The following is a 17,111-nucleotide window of genomic DNA, read 5'->3' as shown; positions in this document are numbered from 1 at the left end:
CATGCCGACCTCCTTCCCCACCACGAACTCATTGTCGCAACCTCACGTCGCCAAACATGGCGCCAAATGATGATGCTAAGCGCAAGTCAGGTCTAACGATTGCGCAGGTGAAGTTCAAGCAGGCAATGAAGGATTCCGATGCCGAAGATCGTTCAGCGCCCATTGCAGTCGAAATTAGCTCTCAGCTCTTCAACCACGTTGATGCCGTTCTTCAGCAGAACTCGCCCATCAATATCCAGGTATCTAACTATAAGACCGCGATCACATGTCACCGGGAGCAGACTAATTCGCCGCTCGTAGAAATGCACAGAATGGATTGTGAAGCACGTAGCTCCCTCCAAGGCTCGGATCACCACCCTCGGCGCGTATCTCATCGCTGTCTCAAAGTCTGTCGTAGTAGATCAGAGCACTCCAGCGCTAGCGAAGAAAGCAGCGCGCAACCGGATGGATCTCTTGTTGATCGTCAACGATGCCCTCCATGCTGACAAGTTCCATCGTCGCGACACGACAAAGCAGAGTATTCTCGGCAACGCGTGTCAAGATTTTGTCCCTGACTTGATCGAACTCGCAGCGGCGTGTATCACCGAGAAGGGATCGCAGCTAGAGGTGAAGCTGAAAGCCATTGTCAACTACTGGGCTGTTAACAAGCTCTTGAGCTCAGAGGGTCTGAAAGCTTGTCGACACAAGGCAGACGAGGCCTTGTCCGTAGCACAGGGTCGCAAGCGCAACTACGTCCTTCCCGAATACCACGGCGACCGAAATGCCAGATGGCACGATCTCCCCGCATCGTACATGCTCGAGCCCATAATCAAACACCCGAACCGCCCGATCCACGAATCTCAAATCAAGATACGGAAGTTTGACAAGAAGCCTGTCAGTTCGCACGTTCGCAGCCTCCTCGATAACTTCTTCGAAAACATCGACCTAAAGTACCTGCCAACGGGCGATAATCCGACCGGGGAAACAACCAAATATAGGCTTTCGTTGGATCCTATGGGCCAGCTGGTTAAGCAGGACAAGGAGACTGGCGAGACAGCTACAGTGGCAAACGGCTACGGCTGGTCGCCAAAGTTCTGTCAAGACATACAGAAGTTCACCGTCCCGGAGACGATCAAGATCGCGCGAGAGGACATCGAACGCATGGAGGACATGGAGGACCCACCGGTCTTGTCTGTCGCGCGTCGCGTTGGCCACGATAGTCGACCCTCTACCTCCTCGTCGACAGAGTCGGGCCCACCCTATAGGGAACGAAGAAGGGGATACAATCGTAGCCGCAGTCGCAGTCGCAGTCGCCGTAGCCCTGGGGGTTATCAGTATGACGACGCACGCCGTCGAATGTCGCCCGACGGATCCATGGGTCGCCGCAGGGTATCACCACATGGACCTTCGCGCCGAGAGTCTGAGGGCAGAGGTTTCGTCGAGGCGCGACCGTCATCAAGGGCATACGACAGAGAAGGATCTCAGCCTGGATCACAGTGGAGTGGTGCGAACAGGAAAACCCAGTCCAGTCCCAACAACCATCAGCACCAGGTCCCACCCATGCTGCATCAGCCGCCTTTCAACGCGCCACCGTTTCCACCACCGCACATGTCAGGCCAGTTCCAAGGCCAGTTCCCGATGCCAATGCCGCCATTCGGTGTTCCTCCTCCACCCCCACCGCAGTTCCAAGGACGTGGTGGCTTCGTTCCTCCTCCGCCCCCCAACTTCAATGGCATGTGGCAGCCTCCACCTCCCAACATGAACATGCCACCGAACGGTCCGCAACAAGGCAACCAATTTGGCAACCATCACGGAGGCCAGGGTGGAAACCGGGGCGGAAACCAATTTGGAAATCAGGGCGGCAATCAGTATGGTAACAACTTCGGTCCCGGCAACAATGGCCAGTATGGTCAGAGCCGTGGCGGATACCAAGGTGGACGCGGCTATGGAGGTGGGCAGCGCGGTGGCAACAACGGTAACAGGGGAGGCTGGAGGGGTAACGGACGAGGCGGGCGATACTGAGATGAGGTGTGAACGCTTGCGACCAAATGGTGCATGCAGACATGCGTTCAAAATCGATGCGCAAAACTGTAGGATATCCAACACATGCCGGTATTCCTTGGAAGAAGCATGTACATTCTTACGAAAGACTTTAGAGCCCTTCTCTGGGTGACTTGATTATCTTATAGCTTGCCTAATCCACTTGTATAATTGGCCGTACGATTTCACGTCTTGACGCGAGTGACTCTGACATTGGCGTAACTCGTAGCATGCTCCGAATGGCCCACACGAAGATCATATAATGCAAGAGATATCTCTTGTTTAAGCTTATATTAGTAGCATAACTATCTGGGACCCCGTAATCGATATGGCGGCTTAGGGTCAGTGATGCCGCGGCACTGCAGTCGGGGACGCGTCGAGACGCGTCCACCGCGGGCTCGTCATTTGGTTGCGGATAGTCCCGCACCCATCACCGTTCACCACGCGTCAGTCACCACTCACCCGCCCACGGCCCGGCGCACCATTACTCTCACCTCTTTCTACCCACAATGGAGACGATATATTTCGACACATTCTCCAACGGAAGTTGCGCGTAATGGCGCGACCCAAGAGAAAGCGCAACTCATTGAGAACCAACACAAACAAACGTTCACGATACGTCGATTCGAGCCAAAGCGAACCCGGCAGCCAGAGCGACACTTTGTGGGCGGCAGAGAGCATTCTCGACGAACGAGTAGTCCGTGGTGTACGCAAATACTACATCCAATGGCAAGGGATTGACCCCAAGACTGGAAAGACGTGGGAACCGACTTGGGAGCCAGAGGAGAACGCCAACGACTTACTCGTCGCCCACTGGGCACAGGAGAAGGCGCGCATCTTGGCAGAAGTCCATCAGCGATATCCAGGAAGCGACAACGGACACCCAGAGCAACCACAGGAGGCACAAGCATCGAGGCGCATCCGCAATTCCCGTGTGGTTGACAGTAGCCCGGAGCCCAGCACCGCATCATCTACACCTTCGACGCCTCTCGACAATCGAGCCGACTCGGAGGGACTGCCCAGTGCCGCAGTGCCCGCAGCTCGTGCTTCGCCTCGCATCCAAATCGCTCGACGGGGCGACAGTCTCGAGAGGAACAACTACGTGCGCTTCTCGCAGACACCATCGTCTCAGCCAGGTCCGACCCCAGAGCCTACCCAGGACACCAATCTCGACAGCTCGCAGTTGTTCGCAGCACGCCCACGGCCCCATCTGTCAGACATAGTCCCCGACTCGCAGAGTTCAAGCGGTGAAGGAAGCTTCGTACCCACAACTCAACGCACCGAAGACATCAGCCAGCAGAGCACTGATACGAACGAATCGCAAGTGGAGGAAGATCTTGCTGAAGATTCGGTATGACCAATCCTTCTCATACCCAGAAATCAATGTATTTGCTAACCAGTGTTTGCAGGGCCTCCTTGAACTCATCGAAGAAGCCGCACAACACGCGCTGTCACCTGCACGATCGATACCCGAGACGATTCCCGATACCACCGTAGCGGACTCGCAGAGCCAGCGGCAGAGACCTGAGGCAGAGTCGCGAGGTGCTCCGAACACACTCGAGTTCATACATATTTCCTCACAGGTGGAACACGAGTCGAGCCCAGAACCGGACGATACTCTGCAGATTCAATATAGCGAAATCAATCAGGGTGTTGCAGAGGACGAGCATCAGAGAGTAGGAACCAACGAGCTTGGGGCGCCCCAGGCTGATCACGCCGCTTCGCAGACTCACTCAGCACAAAGCGCACGCGAGACTACCCCAAGCAAGGAGACCGGTACACTAGGCGAACACCCTCGTTTGGAAGCAGCGGCTACGGACATTACAAGGAATGCTTCGACAGAGACTGTCGACACAAACAAAGTCCCGACCTCACTCAATAAACCATCTACACTAGTCGAGAACAGCCAATCTCATCTCACCGAAAGGCCCAACGTAGCTAGCGATACACAAGTCTCCGACGGTGGTAACGAGCTGTCGCAACATCAAGCTTTCCAGCAGATCAGCGTTTGCGACAGTCAACCAAGTCTAATTGAGCATTCGGTATTGGAAGACAACGAACAGTTCCCTTTCCAGTCGCAATACCCGTTTCGGCATTCTCAGCCTTCACAATCAGTATCTTGTATCAAGTCCTCAGAACAGCTCCCACAAGCTTGCGCGACACCGGCCCTCCCAGGACGAGTACTTGCTGGGGTAAGTGTGCCAAGCGAATCCAATCCGGCGCCAGCGCTCGACCCACCTCACCCATCAGTCCAAGCATCCACTGCACCCCATCACCAAGATCACAACGACACGCTAGTGGAACTTCTCGAACCTGAGGCTGCTCACAGCGTCTCACCGTCAGGCCAGCTTCAAGAAGAGCTGTCTCTGCGTGATCAACTGCTGCACGCGTCATCCAGTCCGGAGCGCGTACAGAACGCGCAAGTAGTACCTCTTGAGGCAGATCTGAGCACGCAAGAAGATACAGCTGAGAGCATACGAGATACTATCGAAGAAGAGGTGGCGCATCGGGCTAGCTCTGAGTCTCGTCACGACTCATCGCAGGAATCGCCAGAACGCCCTTCCAGATCGCTGAATCACGAGACCTCGCCGGTTCCGTACCCACCCAGCTACTCGCTGCAAACGCAAGCATCTCGACTTCCATCACGGCCTTGTACGCCTGTTCCTACCTCATCGCTCTCAATCATGGCGGGCGAGGGTACCGGAGACATCATTAGGCGGCAGATGCAAGAAGCCATCGATAAGCGCATAGCAGAGTCTCGCCGTACTCCCAGAAGGCGTCCCAGGTCTTCGATGACGCCCTCAGTAGTGGAAAATGCGCCCGCAGCTACGCCTACGCCAGTGAGCAGGCTACGTGAGACGCAAGAGCCGGCAGAAGGCACTCGATCGCCTTCCGCTGTGCCAGACCGCTCCCCTCTTGCGCAAGCGCCGACGTCGCTCCGGAATATCGCCTATGCTCCCAGCAACGTGCAGCCAGAAGCTCCCGCACTAGATAAGGTCATGGCTTCACCACCAAGGAATCATCCAGAGCCTACTATCGCTGAAGCAATAAAGCCATCAGAGCCTATCGTACCGGTACCAAGATCTCCCACATCTGACGAGATGGAGGTCAGCGACGCAGACGATGAAGATAGTGAGAGCCTCTTCAATGATGATCTGCAGCTAGTAGACCAGGAGTTCATCGTGCCTTTGTATATCTCGGGTCGACAAAGAGATACATACGCCCAGTACATCACCGCGAAGAGGGACCTGTTAGAGCCGTTCCTGAAAGATCGTCACAGTCTCAACTCAGTCGAGGAGGTCAAAAACGTCCTATCCCAGCTACGCGCTATCGAGACGCACATGGACTTGGTATTCGCTGAGGCTGAATCGAACGCTTTAGATGGTGAGGCTTCGGCAACGCAAGCAGAGCACGCAGCTAGATTTGGCTTGGAAAACTCCACCAAGTTTAGATTTCTGTCAGCGCTGTTCAATGATTTGCGGCATTGCGAGCCGCAGAAACACGTTGTATTGGTCACAGAGAGCGACAACGAGACACTCTTCCGCATCCTTGAGACGTTCTGTAAGACAACGTACATCAACTACACTATGCCTGGTAAAGATCGGAAGGCAAACCTGAAAGAGGTGGTAGGTAACTTGTTGGTCACCATCATCCCAAGCGATGCATCGCCCATCATACATGTTCCCGACCTGATCATCTGTCTCGACGGTGTGCAAGACGCAGCACAAATTCGCAAAAAGAATTGGGCCAAATCACCTAATTGCGATGTGGTACCTGTGCTTCATCTAGTCATTCCGAGGACTGTCGGCCATATTGAACGATACATAACGTCCAGCCTGGATCCCATCGATCACATGCATACTATCCTAGCAAGCCTGGCGCATGTTCATCCTGATGTTGGAAAAGCCATCGATGAACGCACACCACGAGACGTGGAGTGCGCTGAATTGGTCTCCTACTGGATCAAGAACAGGATGGAAGGTGCTGATTGGCCGCTGTCTTCCATTGGTAGTGTCAAGGACGTTATAGAGTATCAGACGCAACAGACGCAACAGACCTCAACGGACGCCCCTATACCTGAACGTAGCAAACGCCCTCTGGATGATGAAGAGCTCGACCCTGCAAAGCGTATGCGGTTCACTCCCCAACCGCAGACACTGCCTGCTTCTGTGGTGGATAAGGAGCACGAGGTCACCCACATTAGCGATTCCATGCCTGGCACTGCAGCTTACGATTCTGATCTGCGAACACAGCTAGCCCATGCGAAAGAAGGGCTTCGGGAAGAGCGAGAAGCTCGTAGAGCAGGTCAAAGAGACTTTGGTGAGCACAAGGATATGTGGGATAGGCAACAAACAGTGCATGAGGATCTGGCAAGCGAGCATCGCCGTGTAAAGAGAAGACTACAAGACGCCGAGGACAAAGTCGAGACGTTGACCAGGAACAACGCTACTCTCACCGAACGCCTCACGACGCGTACAACAGAAATGCGTGAGGTGAAGGAGAAGCTCAAGGAACAGCGGGATACGGCCCTCCTTGGAGACGATGCACGACTTCAAGAGATCGCCAAGCTTCGCAACCAGCTCGACGAAGCGAACGAAAAGACGGAGCAGGCAGTGAAGAAGGCTGCGGCAGCAGAGCAGACGTTGGATTACATGAGAGAAAGCTTGCAGGATGCCCGGTCCACGGCCTCTACCGCCACCGCCCGCGTTGAAGAACTCGAGGCCCAGCACATCACACTTTCCAAGGCGGCTTCAGGTGACGCCACTAAGCGGAAGAGCATGCATATTGAAAGAGTCTATGATGATCAACAGCAACGTATCAAGAGGTTGGAAATGGAGCTGAGCATTACGAAGCGTACATTAATGACAAAAGACGATGAGATAGCTCGTCTCAAGAGTATGGGAGGTAGGCCTGGTGTAGGCACCAGAGGAACGAGTGCAACACCGCAGCCCAAGACCAGGAGTAGAGCAGCTAGTCCCACTTTCACTGGCGGGCGCCTTGCCAACTTGAGGAACAGCTAAGGTGCCTTGGGAATTCTTGAGGTTGATGGGCTCTGGATTTTGACCTGCTCTTGTTGAATGCGTTCAGACTTGGTGGGCATGTCATCTCGTCGGTGGTGTGGGCGACATGGGCAGAGAGGCCATATTGGTGACGGCGTATGACGGCTAAGACTACCAGGATACTGTACTTTCTCTCTCGACATGCCTTGAAATGAATATATCTACATTGCATACAATTCACTGTTCCTACACTATGCGCATGCTCTTGTGTTCATGACCTCGCGCCGACGACACCGGAGCTCATCACCGTTCCGACTAACTTTCAGTCACCAGGTCTGGACCGAGAGAAGGTCACGCGTAGAAGATACTGCCCTCTTCACCGTCTTCGTCTGGCTGACTACAGCGTTGAGCTACGACGTATATGTCCTTCCAGGCCTCTTCCGCTTCTTCGGTCGCAATATGCTAGACGATAGAGTGACTTCAACCTCAACTCTGACCGACAAATTCGGAGCAACATACTTTGACGCTATCTACAATATTCACATTCGCAGACTCCACTACTCCAGTCACTGGCGAGCGTATCTTCACCACATACACTGTGCCGTCACGTTTCAACAATTATCCGGTTACAATAACCTACCAGTCCTTCTAGCTACAAATCACCATCTAGCACGACTAACGGATCATCCACTACAACCCTAGAAATCCCATCTCTGCCTCACCCACTTCCAAACAACAACAAGTTACACTCACCATGCCAGCTTTCCAAGGTGGCATTTTTGGGGGCTCAAACCCTTTCCGCCCTGGCGGTGGTCGCACAGGTGGCGGTGGAGGCCGACCGAGCCAGCCTCAACCGAACCCATATGATGACTACAACAATTCACCTCCCATGATGGGTGGCATGCGCAGTCCTGGACCCATGTACGGCGGCGGAATGGGCGGTCCCATGACAGGCGGCCAGACACACTCCTACACCTCATACCAAGACTCCGACGGCAACAGACACGAAGAAGGTTACGGTCCAGGCGGCCCTTTCAGCAACTCCACTCGCGGAGGAACGGGCATGGGACAAGGTCCACCACCACAAGGACGCCCACACCCAGGAAGTCTTCTAGGCGGCCGAAACACCGGACCAGGCGCTTTTTCCTCTGCTTTCTGGAGCGGCCCCAACCCCTTCCGCAGCAACGGCGCCAACGGCGCACCAAACGGTCGCAGCGGACCCAACACCGGACCCCGAGACCCCTCTTTCAGAATGGAAGTCGAACCAGCCCCTATGCCCCATTCCAACGGTCTCACAGACGAAAATTTCGAACTCATGGCCGAATTCATGGCCGAGAACACGCAGCCCTTAGGCGGACCCATCACACCCCCAAATGCAGAATGTCCGATTTGTCTGGAGCCGCCGAGCGCGTCGCATCTCTGTGTGCAGATTAAGAATATACCTGGGTGTAATCATCTTATTGGGAGGGAGTGTCTGAAAGAGATGTTGGTGAATCGGCCGGATGATGCGAAAAAGTGTCCGATTTGTAGGGCGGAGTTTCTGGCAGAGGATGGGATTTGGCAGGATAGTGAACAGTTTCAGGAGTTGGGACGGGGTGGTCCGCCTGGGTATGGGGGTGGTCCTCCTCCTGGGTATGGAGGTGGTGGATCTCCTCATGCTTCTCCTGGCTTTGGTCGTGGTGCTCCTCAGATGCCTCCACAGACACCTCGTCCGACACCTCGTCCAGCACCACCCAGTTATGCCAGCGCAGCTGCTTCACCAGCGCCTCCAGGCCCCCCAAGCTACATGGCAGCACCTCGTCCAACTCCAGCTCCTCGTGCTGCTCCTGGACCTAGTCCCCACGCCGCTCCTCCAGGTCTTCGCAACGCGATGCGTGGTGGGGCCAGAGTTCATGGCATGGGCGATGTTGGTAGAGGACGGGGTAACGAGCAAGACGACGACGGTGGCATGCAAGGTGGTCCCCCAATGATGAATCAGGACAGGTGGCCACCTGAGCCACGTGAACCCGAGAGCAACTTTGGTGGCCGTGGTCAACAGCTTGGATATATGGACGAACGGCAGCTTTGGTAGAGCGTGGTCTCCATGGTGAGCTACTGCGGCCGATTCAGAAGACGACTACTTCAGACGAACAACTCAGGCAAACTATGGTTTCTGGCTTATCACCCAAAAACCACGCCTAAAACTACTCGCGTAAGAAATCCAGGCTCGAGCGCGAAGCCCAGACGACTCTGATGGTTAACGGTGGATTCGATGCCGTTGAGCGTCTTAGTTTGCCTTTCTTTCTTTTATTTTTAATTGTGTGCGCGGACCGAACACATCAGAGCGTGGCATAGGGCTGGTATTCGCGAATGAGTTCCACACTATACGCGAGCTTGATATGGAATGGGTGTAGGCCCGATATCTAGAGTCAAAATTCCGGTCAACGCCTCAAGATTGCAGTAGGTGATCTAAAATCAAATCCAAGTCCACAACTCTTTTGCAAACATTGGTTCATTCAAATCGTGGTACGCAGGGCGGTCGAAATAAGCTTTGCGACATATCCATCACGGTATCTGTCGCAATATTCGCGCAATTCGTGAAACCACACTAGACGATATTCCATACCGATTTTGTTGGTTGTGGGTGGGTGTATCAGGTACAACTGCGTCCGACCCTGGTGGCATCGGCTCATGCACCCTGCAGGGCGCGCCCTATTGATCGACCGCGAGATAAACTTACATGGTAGCGGTGAGCAAGTAAATATCGCTGGACTTGACGTTTTTCTTGTGTCGCATTTCGTGATTGATCATGCTGTGCGCTGCCCGGTGATTGACGTTGCTTTAGAGTTGACTGGACCGGATCGACAGATCCACAGCGGGAATAATGGTGTTGGTGTTGTTTGAGGAAATGGCGCACCTGCAGCGACATGGACATGTTCAAAAGCGCGTGCTGACAGTATGAGCCTAGCGTTGGGTTGAGGCAATATCGTGCATGGGAGGGTGGCTGTGTGCTTGATAGCGAGATGCATGCAACCTCGGAAAGCACTTTCCGGATGCTGACACAGTGCAGGAAAGTGTGAAATCCCGTCCACGAAGGACGTTCTGCCAAGTCTTGGGTCAAAATAAACAGGAAGGTGAAGTTGCCGCGGCCACAGCTGTGTGCCTGACGACTGGAGACAAATGACGGCTTTCAGCCGAGCCATCCGATTCAAAGCATCGGCCCCGCAATACGGTCCCGCTTATGGCGCTGCCCCTCATCGATCGTCGAGGCCTGGTGATGCGGCGCCTGCATAGAACACGTTTGGAACAATGCGGCGTTTTGACATCGTGACGTTTCGGCGGCCTACACCGGTTTTCTCGTACGTAAAACGAGGCTTCTAGACCCCCTTGGTCTGCTGAAATGCCATCATGCCAAACTGTGCATATGTTTGCAGCATCGTGGATGATCGAGGGCCATCGCAAGAGTTGCTTTCGACGTCTTATGCTGTGGGCCGGTGTGACGTGGGTCAGACTGCGCATGCAGCAAAATGCATGGCAGAGAATTCGAATGAGTTTCCGCATCCACGGTGGAGAGTCTTGGCTGCGGCTTCTTGCGGTTCAGCCCTCAGAAGCGGACGTTTAGTTGCAGATCCTGGTAGTCTAGAAAAAGGTCTCCCCGTTTCCTTGCATGGCGCCAGACGACGCGGCATGGGTCGTCAACGAGCACCACGACGTCCCAGGAGACGTGCGCCAGCAACGTGGTTCAGTGAAAAGGTCTGACACCGTACCAGCGATATGCAGGTGCAAAGTGAGCTGGCTGGGCCCTGCGCGACAAAGAGAAAAGGACTAAATGTGGCCGGTAAATGGCTCAGTCGTGGCGTAGCTGCTGATGTTTAACCCAACGCACGGTCGTCCCACTATGAGCAAGGGCTACCTGGGCCGTCGTCATCTTGGAGCGCAAAATAGAAGCGAATATTGGCTTTGTGTCATTTGCTCCTCTCTAAAAACCGTATTACTGGCCTTTCCGGTGTGTGGCGACGTGCTCCGCAGCTGGGTTAATGCAGCGATGTTGGCTAAGTTAGTCAGGTGGTGCCACTCAAATGCAGTTGTATCGAACTATCTGCGTCACGCAACATCCATCCTGTGTGCCGTCGAACAACGCAATTTAGATACTTGCTATGAGCATTGTGATGTGTGCTATAACAGGTATTGCATGCATAGAGCTCAAAGTAGTCTGGCGCTCAACAAAACATTACACCGCTCAAACAGGCAATATGAAAAAACCTGGGGAAGCGCTACGGGAGCGCGATGGTCCAGGGGTAACAGAAAACAAATGGCGCATTCATGGATGGCTAACCGGCATGTATCACGCTTCTGTACTAGGAAACAATCTGCCCCCAATTACGTTGCATTGGTTCGGGCTGATCGAGATGCATGCATCGGTGTCTCTTGTGTGGAACTTATCGTGACGGCGCGATTCGTTCTGTTTCTGATTGTGCGGTGAAGCTTCCGAAGCCCTTGCGATCGTGATTGAATGGTGCCTCGATCCTAGCCCTCAGCCACGTATAAAGACATCATCTGCTGCCCATCTTTCTCTCGAAGCAGCAAACGCATCCACAGCAACTCTACAACCAATCTCGAGTTTCCAATCTAAACTCTTTCGCAACAAGACGGGATCGACACAAGAGAACTACCCTCATACAAACCTCGAACTACCTACCGCAGCCAATCAGCTCCGCCTACATCACGACCCACACCATCCACCTATCATCTATCATCTATTAGAATTCAGACATCATGCCTGCTCTTCCATTCAACTCGTCCGCTGCTTCGTCACCTTCATCTTCACCTACCTTGTCGCCTACCATGACGCCTTCAATAGTTCTCCATCCCGCATCGGGTATATTTGATCAACCATACTAAAGCCTCCCATCTAATCTCTCCAGCAGGTGTCTCATCACAGAAGAAGGAGCTTCTCAAGCCAAAGGAAGATCCTGCGCAGGCTTACCGCATTCGTTATGCGCAGTACCTCGCAGCCACCTTTGGCTTCTCGATGCAGGCTGCGCTCGCCGAGGCGGATTGCCAGCTCGCGCCGAGACGCACCTCAAGTTCGAGCATGTCGGAAGCTGAGTCGTTACGCGCGATTTGAGCTGGTCGGATTGCGGAAGGGCGTTTTATGACTTTATGATGCATATATAGGGTAATGGGCATTGGGACGGGGTATTTGGCGCACATTGAGATATTTCGTAGTGCACAATCAAAAGCGTTCTCTGTTCTATCACCAACACTACCAACTCGTTGTGACCGTCTCTTTCTTCGTGATAATAAGTGTATGCGTATGGAAGCCTTCTACCAGTCGGAAGCGTACCAGTCGATGCGAACACGATGTGTCTCTAAGAAGTGCCTCGGTACGGTCGGATGCCAAAATTGTGGGAGCTGTGGGAGCAGGAGCGCAGAGGCCGCAACTGCCACCCCCACCACAACCCGCCACGCCAGGTCCAGGTCTCCACGCGCTGAGCTTGTCTATCGATAGGGAGACTCAATTTCAACGACATCTCATGTCCTGCGATGTCTTTTATATCCAAAAGAGGCCTGTCGCGCCATCATCTTCTTCCGAAAATCGCCGGTCGCTCGCTGTGTCGCCAGCCAAGCGTACGCTCCCCAGACTGCTCGGCCCAATCCTCCACGACGATGCTCACTCGGCCGCGCGACGACTGCTCGATGCGTTGCAGGTCTAGTGCAGTGTCTATACGCGTCTCTATCAAGGCGTATTGGCTTGCGAGGCGTATCATTGGCGGTGCCGCCACACCTACCGCCGCCCAAGCCTGAAGTGGCATACGTGGCAAACATCAACCTGTCATACGCGACAGCGCTGCTTACTATCGCATCTCGACCCCGGAATCCATTTCCCAGTTGAATCCTCCTGCTGTCCAAAAGCATAACATGGCTCCACACACATCGCGCAAAACGCGGGGTTTGGTTGCCTCAACTTCAACGGGCAAACATTTGGTACCGAAGAGTACTCCGATAGATCTCAACGCCAACAGCCGAGACATCTCGGCATCGCGGCACAGTGGCTCAAAGCCACACAGATGAGACTTAGGACCGGAGAGCGGAGGCCGGATTGCTTGGGCCCGTCAGCCAAGATCCTTATCGTTCGGTCAATGAGCGTTCGAGTTAGTCCAGCCTCACTGCGTTCGCTGACTACTGGTCTTTGAAACCAAGCTGTGGGTACATGTTTGTCCGGAGCATCAGCTGATCACTATGTTTGTACCTGCTAATGCAATACTTGCTGCGACAAAGACATGTGCAGCCATTCATGTGGCGTGGTGGACAAGAGGTTCCAAGCCTCTCCACGCTTGGATGACCCACGTCGTTCGTCTAGCGTGCTAACCCCGCCTAAACCTGGTAGGACAAGCTGCCTATAACTACTCCCCCGCAAAGGCGTATCTTTGCTCTCTACCACCAACACTATCCGTGTTATCACATATACTTGAATGGGTGAAACTGTGCTACTTGCCGTCGAGGAGACTTCTCCCAACGTCGATGAACCCCCTATATGTGGTAGTAAGGATCCGCATACTGCACCCAACCAAAGGCAACTCCAGCCGAACCCCATCGATGGCGACACTTCGCCAACACTCCACGCTCCGCACACCCTCACCTCCGAGGAAGTTGCACAGACTCTGGGAGTCGACATCCAGTAGGGCTTACTGTTCATGCTCACCACACTCGTGCTCCTGCTAACTATCGCAGCCATGGACTTCCTCACTCTGAAGCGCAATCTCGCCTCCAGCTCTATGGCCCTAACAAGGTTAAGGGAGCTGAAGGGCTTTCCATGTGGAAAATTCTGTTAAGGCAGATCTCGAACAGTCTCACCTTCGTCCTCATCATTGTCATGGCCATTAGCTTTGGCATAGACGACTACATCGAAGGCGGCGTCATCACCGCAGTTATCCTCCTCAACATCGTTGTTGGTTTCTGGCAGGACTACCGAGCCGAGAAGACTATCGAATCTCTCAAGAAACTCACCGCACCCGAAGCTACCGTCACACGTCAGGGCACACAGGACATCAAAGTCAAGGCCGTGGACCTGGTTCCTGGCGATATCGTCCAGCTCTCCGTTGGTAGCATCGTACCCGCCGACATTCGTCTCATCGATGGTGTCAACGCTTACACCAATGAAGCATTCCTCACAGGAGAGTCCGCTCCTGTTGAGAAGACACCATGGAAGACTTTTGACGAGGAAGACCTTGCCACTGGCGACCAGACCAACCTTGCCTTCTCCGGAAGTGAGGTGACATCTGGACGTTGCCATGGTATTGTAGTCGCAACTGGCATGAACACCGAAGTCGGAAAGATTGCTACCATGCTCCGTCAGAAGAAGGACGCCGGTCCTCAGTCTAGCAACATCTTCGTCCGAATTTGGAAGCGCTTCACGAACGGCGGCAAAACTATCCTAGGTCTTGTCGGAACCCCTCTTCAGATCACGCTGAGCAAGTTCGCACTTCTCCTCTTCGGTCTCGCCATCGTCCTCGCCATCATCGTCTTTTCCGCAAGCAAATGGCAGGTTGGTGGAGAGGTACTCATCTATGGTATCTGTGTTGCCGTAGCTGTCATTCCTGAGTCGCTCATCGCAGTCCTGACGATTACGATCGCTGTCGGCGGTAAGGCAATGGCCAAAGCAAACGTCATTACCAGAGTCCAGTCGGCCATTGAGGCTGTCGGCGGTGTCACGAACATTTGCTCTGACAAGACTGGAACTCTCACCCAAGGTCGCATGGTCGCAAAGACGGCCCTCATGCGTGGCGCCGGTACATTCACCGTCGATGCCATCACAGATCCTCACAACCCCAACAGCGGAAACGTTGCTTTTGACGACCGACAGCTCAGTCTGAGCGATTACAGGCCGGACGCTGTCGTCACTCGCTTCCTCCGTACCATTGCTCTTTGCAACAACTCCAAGGTCATACCGCCATCTGAATCCCGCGTCGACTCTCCCAGTGAGAAGAAGGCTGCGGCTCATGAGCAGTACAACAGTGCTGATGATCGCGACACTGACGCGTCCACTATCGACACCATCTCACGACCACCCACTGCCTTTATGCAAGATGTAACAAACGGAGCCTGGACAGCGCATGGCGAGCCAACTGAAGTCGCATTGCACGTCCTCGCTTCTCGTTTCAACATGGGTAAGGAGAGTCTACTTTCCTCACTCAACATCCATCTCGCTACCGAATTCTCCTTCGACTCCAAGGTCAAGAAGATGACTGTCGTCTACAAGGACAATCACTCTGGTCTCATGGACGTCTACACCAAGGGAGCAACCGAATTCATGATGTCGGCGCTCAACGTCTCGGATCAGGAAAGGGCCGAGATCTTGGAAGCTGCCGAGAGCATGGCCAACCAAGGTCTCCGTGTCTTGTGCATTGCTCACAAGACGCTACAGCCCGACACTGACATCTCGGAACGTGATATCGTTGAGGCCAACCTCAACTATCTTGGTCTTGTTGCCATCTACGACCCACCTCGTCTGGAGACAGCAGGTGCCGTCCGCGAGTGCAAGATCGCTGGTATTACGGTGCACATGCTCACTGGTGACCATCCAGGTACCGCCAGAGCCATCGCCAAGGATGTGGACATCATCGACGATCGTACTCCTGCCTCAGCCGTCATGGTCGCCAAAGACTTTGACAGGATGTCTGACGATGAGGTCGACGCCATGGAGACTCTACCCCTTGTCATCGCTAGATGTAGCCCAACCACCAAAGTTAAGATGGTGCAGGCTCTTCACAGGAGGGGCCGCTTCTGTGTCATGACTGGTGACGGTGTCAACGACTCACCAGCGCTTAAGCAAGCCAACGTCGGTATGGCTATGGGCACAGGAAGTGACGTCGCCAAAGATGCCGCTGAGATGGTTCTCACCGACGACAACTTCGCTTCTATCGTCAAAGCCGTTGAAGAAGGCCGACGCTTGTTTGATAACATCCAGAAGGTATGCGATCACTCTCCTCCCCTCAATCAAGATCACTCACTAACATCCAATGCTACAGTTCCTCATGCATCTTCTCATCTCGAACATCGCGCAGGTCATCCTCCTTCTCATCGGTCTCGCCTTCAAGGATCAAGACAACCACTCCGTCTTCCCGCTCTCTCCCATCGAGATTCTCTGGGTCAACCTCATCACCTCTTCCTTCCTCGCTATCGGTCTCGGACTCGAAGAGTCACAGGAAGACAGCATGTACCGACCACCGCACGACAACAAGAAGGGTGTCTTCACAGCCGAGTTGATCACAGACAAGTTCATCTACGGTTTCTTCATGGGAGCGCTATGTCTCTTCTCTTTCGCCATCGTCGCTTACGTCGGTCCTGGCGGAGGTAACCTCGGCTCTGGATGCAACGAAGGGTACAACGATACATGTGAGGTCGTGTTCCGTGCCCGCGCGACCACATACGCAACCATCACGCTTCTCCTCCTTGTCACGGCCTGGGAGGTCAAGCACTTCGCTCGCTCGCTATTCAACATGTACCCCAACACTCCTTCCTCGGCCCCAGCCGGTCTGTCCGTCTTCACTACCATCTGGCGCAACCGCTTCCTCTTCTTCGCGGTCATCGCCGGATTGCTCGTCGTGTTCCCCATCGTCTACCTTCCCATCATCAATGAGAAGGTGTTCAAGCATGGTGCTATCACCTGGGAGTGGGGCGTCGCATTCGGTTGCGTCGTCATCTACATTAGCGCGATTGAGATCTGGAAGGCTATCAAGCGTAGCCTTGGTATCTGGTCTGGAGCCCATAGGGTCATTTCTCGCGAGGATGCTGAGGCACGTGCTGGATTGAACGGCGGTGTTGCTGTTAGGGAGAAGTAAGAACGTGTTTTCTTTTGATGGAGGGAGGATGGAACAAATTGTCACATGATTAGATGGAGATGGAAGTGGGGTAGTTGGTCTCATGTCTCCTTGGATTGACTCATAGTCGCTCATTAGTATGACTCAAGATTGAATGACACATACACGCCGTCATAGCTTCACGATGAATATCAAAACAGTCACTCTTTCATTGGCATTGCTTTCGAGTGCATATGTGGTTTGAGTTCGCACCTCATTCTGCCGACCCCATCGCTATGCGGGCATGTCA

The 17,111-nt window shown here is 53.9% G+C and overlaps 4 protein-coding genes across 4 annotated transcripts; all 4 read left to right on the top strand.

Annotated features, from left to right (window-relative positions):
• Nucleotides 1–56: 56 nt before the first annotated feature.
• J4E78_001197 (uncharacterized protein) lies at nt 57–2,001 on the top strand (the record flags this gene model as incomplete). Its single annotated transcript, XM_049361857.1, has 2 exons — nt 57–239; nt 301–2,001. 2 exons carry the CDS (start codon nt 57–59, stop codon nt 1,999–2,001), a joined length of 1,884 nt encoding a protein of 627 aa, XP_049227140.1.
• A 574-nt stretch (nt 2,002–2,575) lies between these two features.
• On the top strand, nt 2,576–7,040 carry J4E78_001196 (uncharacterized protein; the record flags this gene model as incomplete). The annotated part of the gene is made up of 2 exons (XM_049361856.1): nt 2,576–3,370; nt 3,429–7,040. 2 exons carry the CDS (start codon nt 2,576–2,578, stop codon nt 7,038–7,040), a joined length of 4,407 nt encoding a protein of 1,468 aa, XP_049227139.1.
• Nucleotides 7,041–11,774: 4,734 nt separating this feature from the next.
• J4E78_001195 (uncharacterized protein) lies at nt 11,775–12,126 on the top strand (the record flags this gene model as incomplete). Its single annotated transcript, XM_049361855.1, has 2 exons — nt 11,775–11,877; nt 11,927–12,126. 2 exons carry the CDS (start codon nt 11,775–11,777, stop codon nt 12,124–12,126), a joined length of 303 nt encoding a protein of 100 aa, XP_049227138.1.
• A 1,348-nt stretch (nt 12,127–13,474) lies between these two features.
• Nucleotides 13,475–16,843, top strand: J4E78_001194 (uncharacterized protein; the record flags this gene model as incomplete). The annotated part of the gene is made up of 3 exons (XM_049361854.1): nt 13,475–13,680; nt 13,734–15,972; nt 16,031–16,843. The coding sequence occupies 3 exons, from the start codon at nt 13,475–13,477 to the stop codon at nt 16,841–16,843; spliced, it is 3,258 nt and encodes a 1,085-aa protein (XP_049227137.1).
• Nucleotides 16,844–17,111: the final 268 nt, after the last annotated feature.

Source organism: Alternaria triticimaculans (genome assembly GCF_023758025.1).
Source record: "Alternaria triticimaculans strain BMP 0046 chromosome Unknown scaffold_1, whole genome shotgun sequence".
Taxonomy (NCBI): domain Eukaryota; kingdom Fungi; phylum Ascomycota; class Dothideomycetes; order Pleosporales; family Pleosporaceae; genus Alternaria; species Alternaria triticimaculans.
Note: the sequence above shows the minus strand (reverse complement) of the source record. Positions and strands in the feature narration are given on the sequence as shown.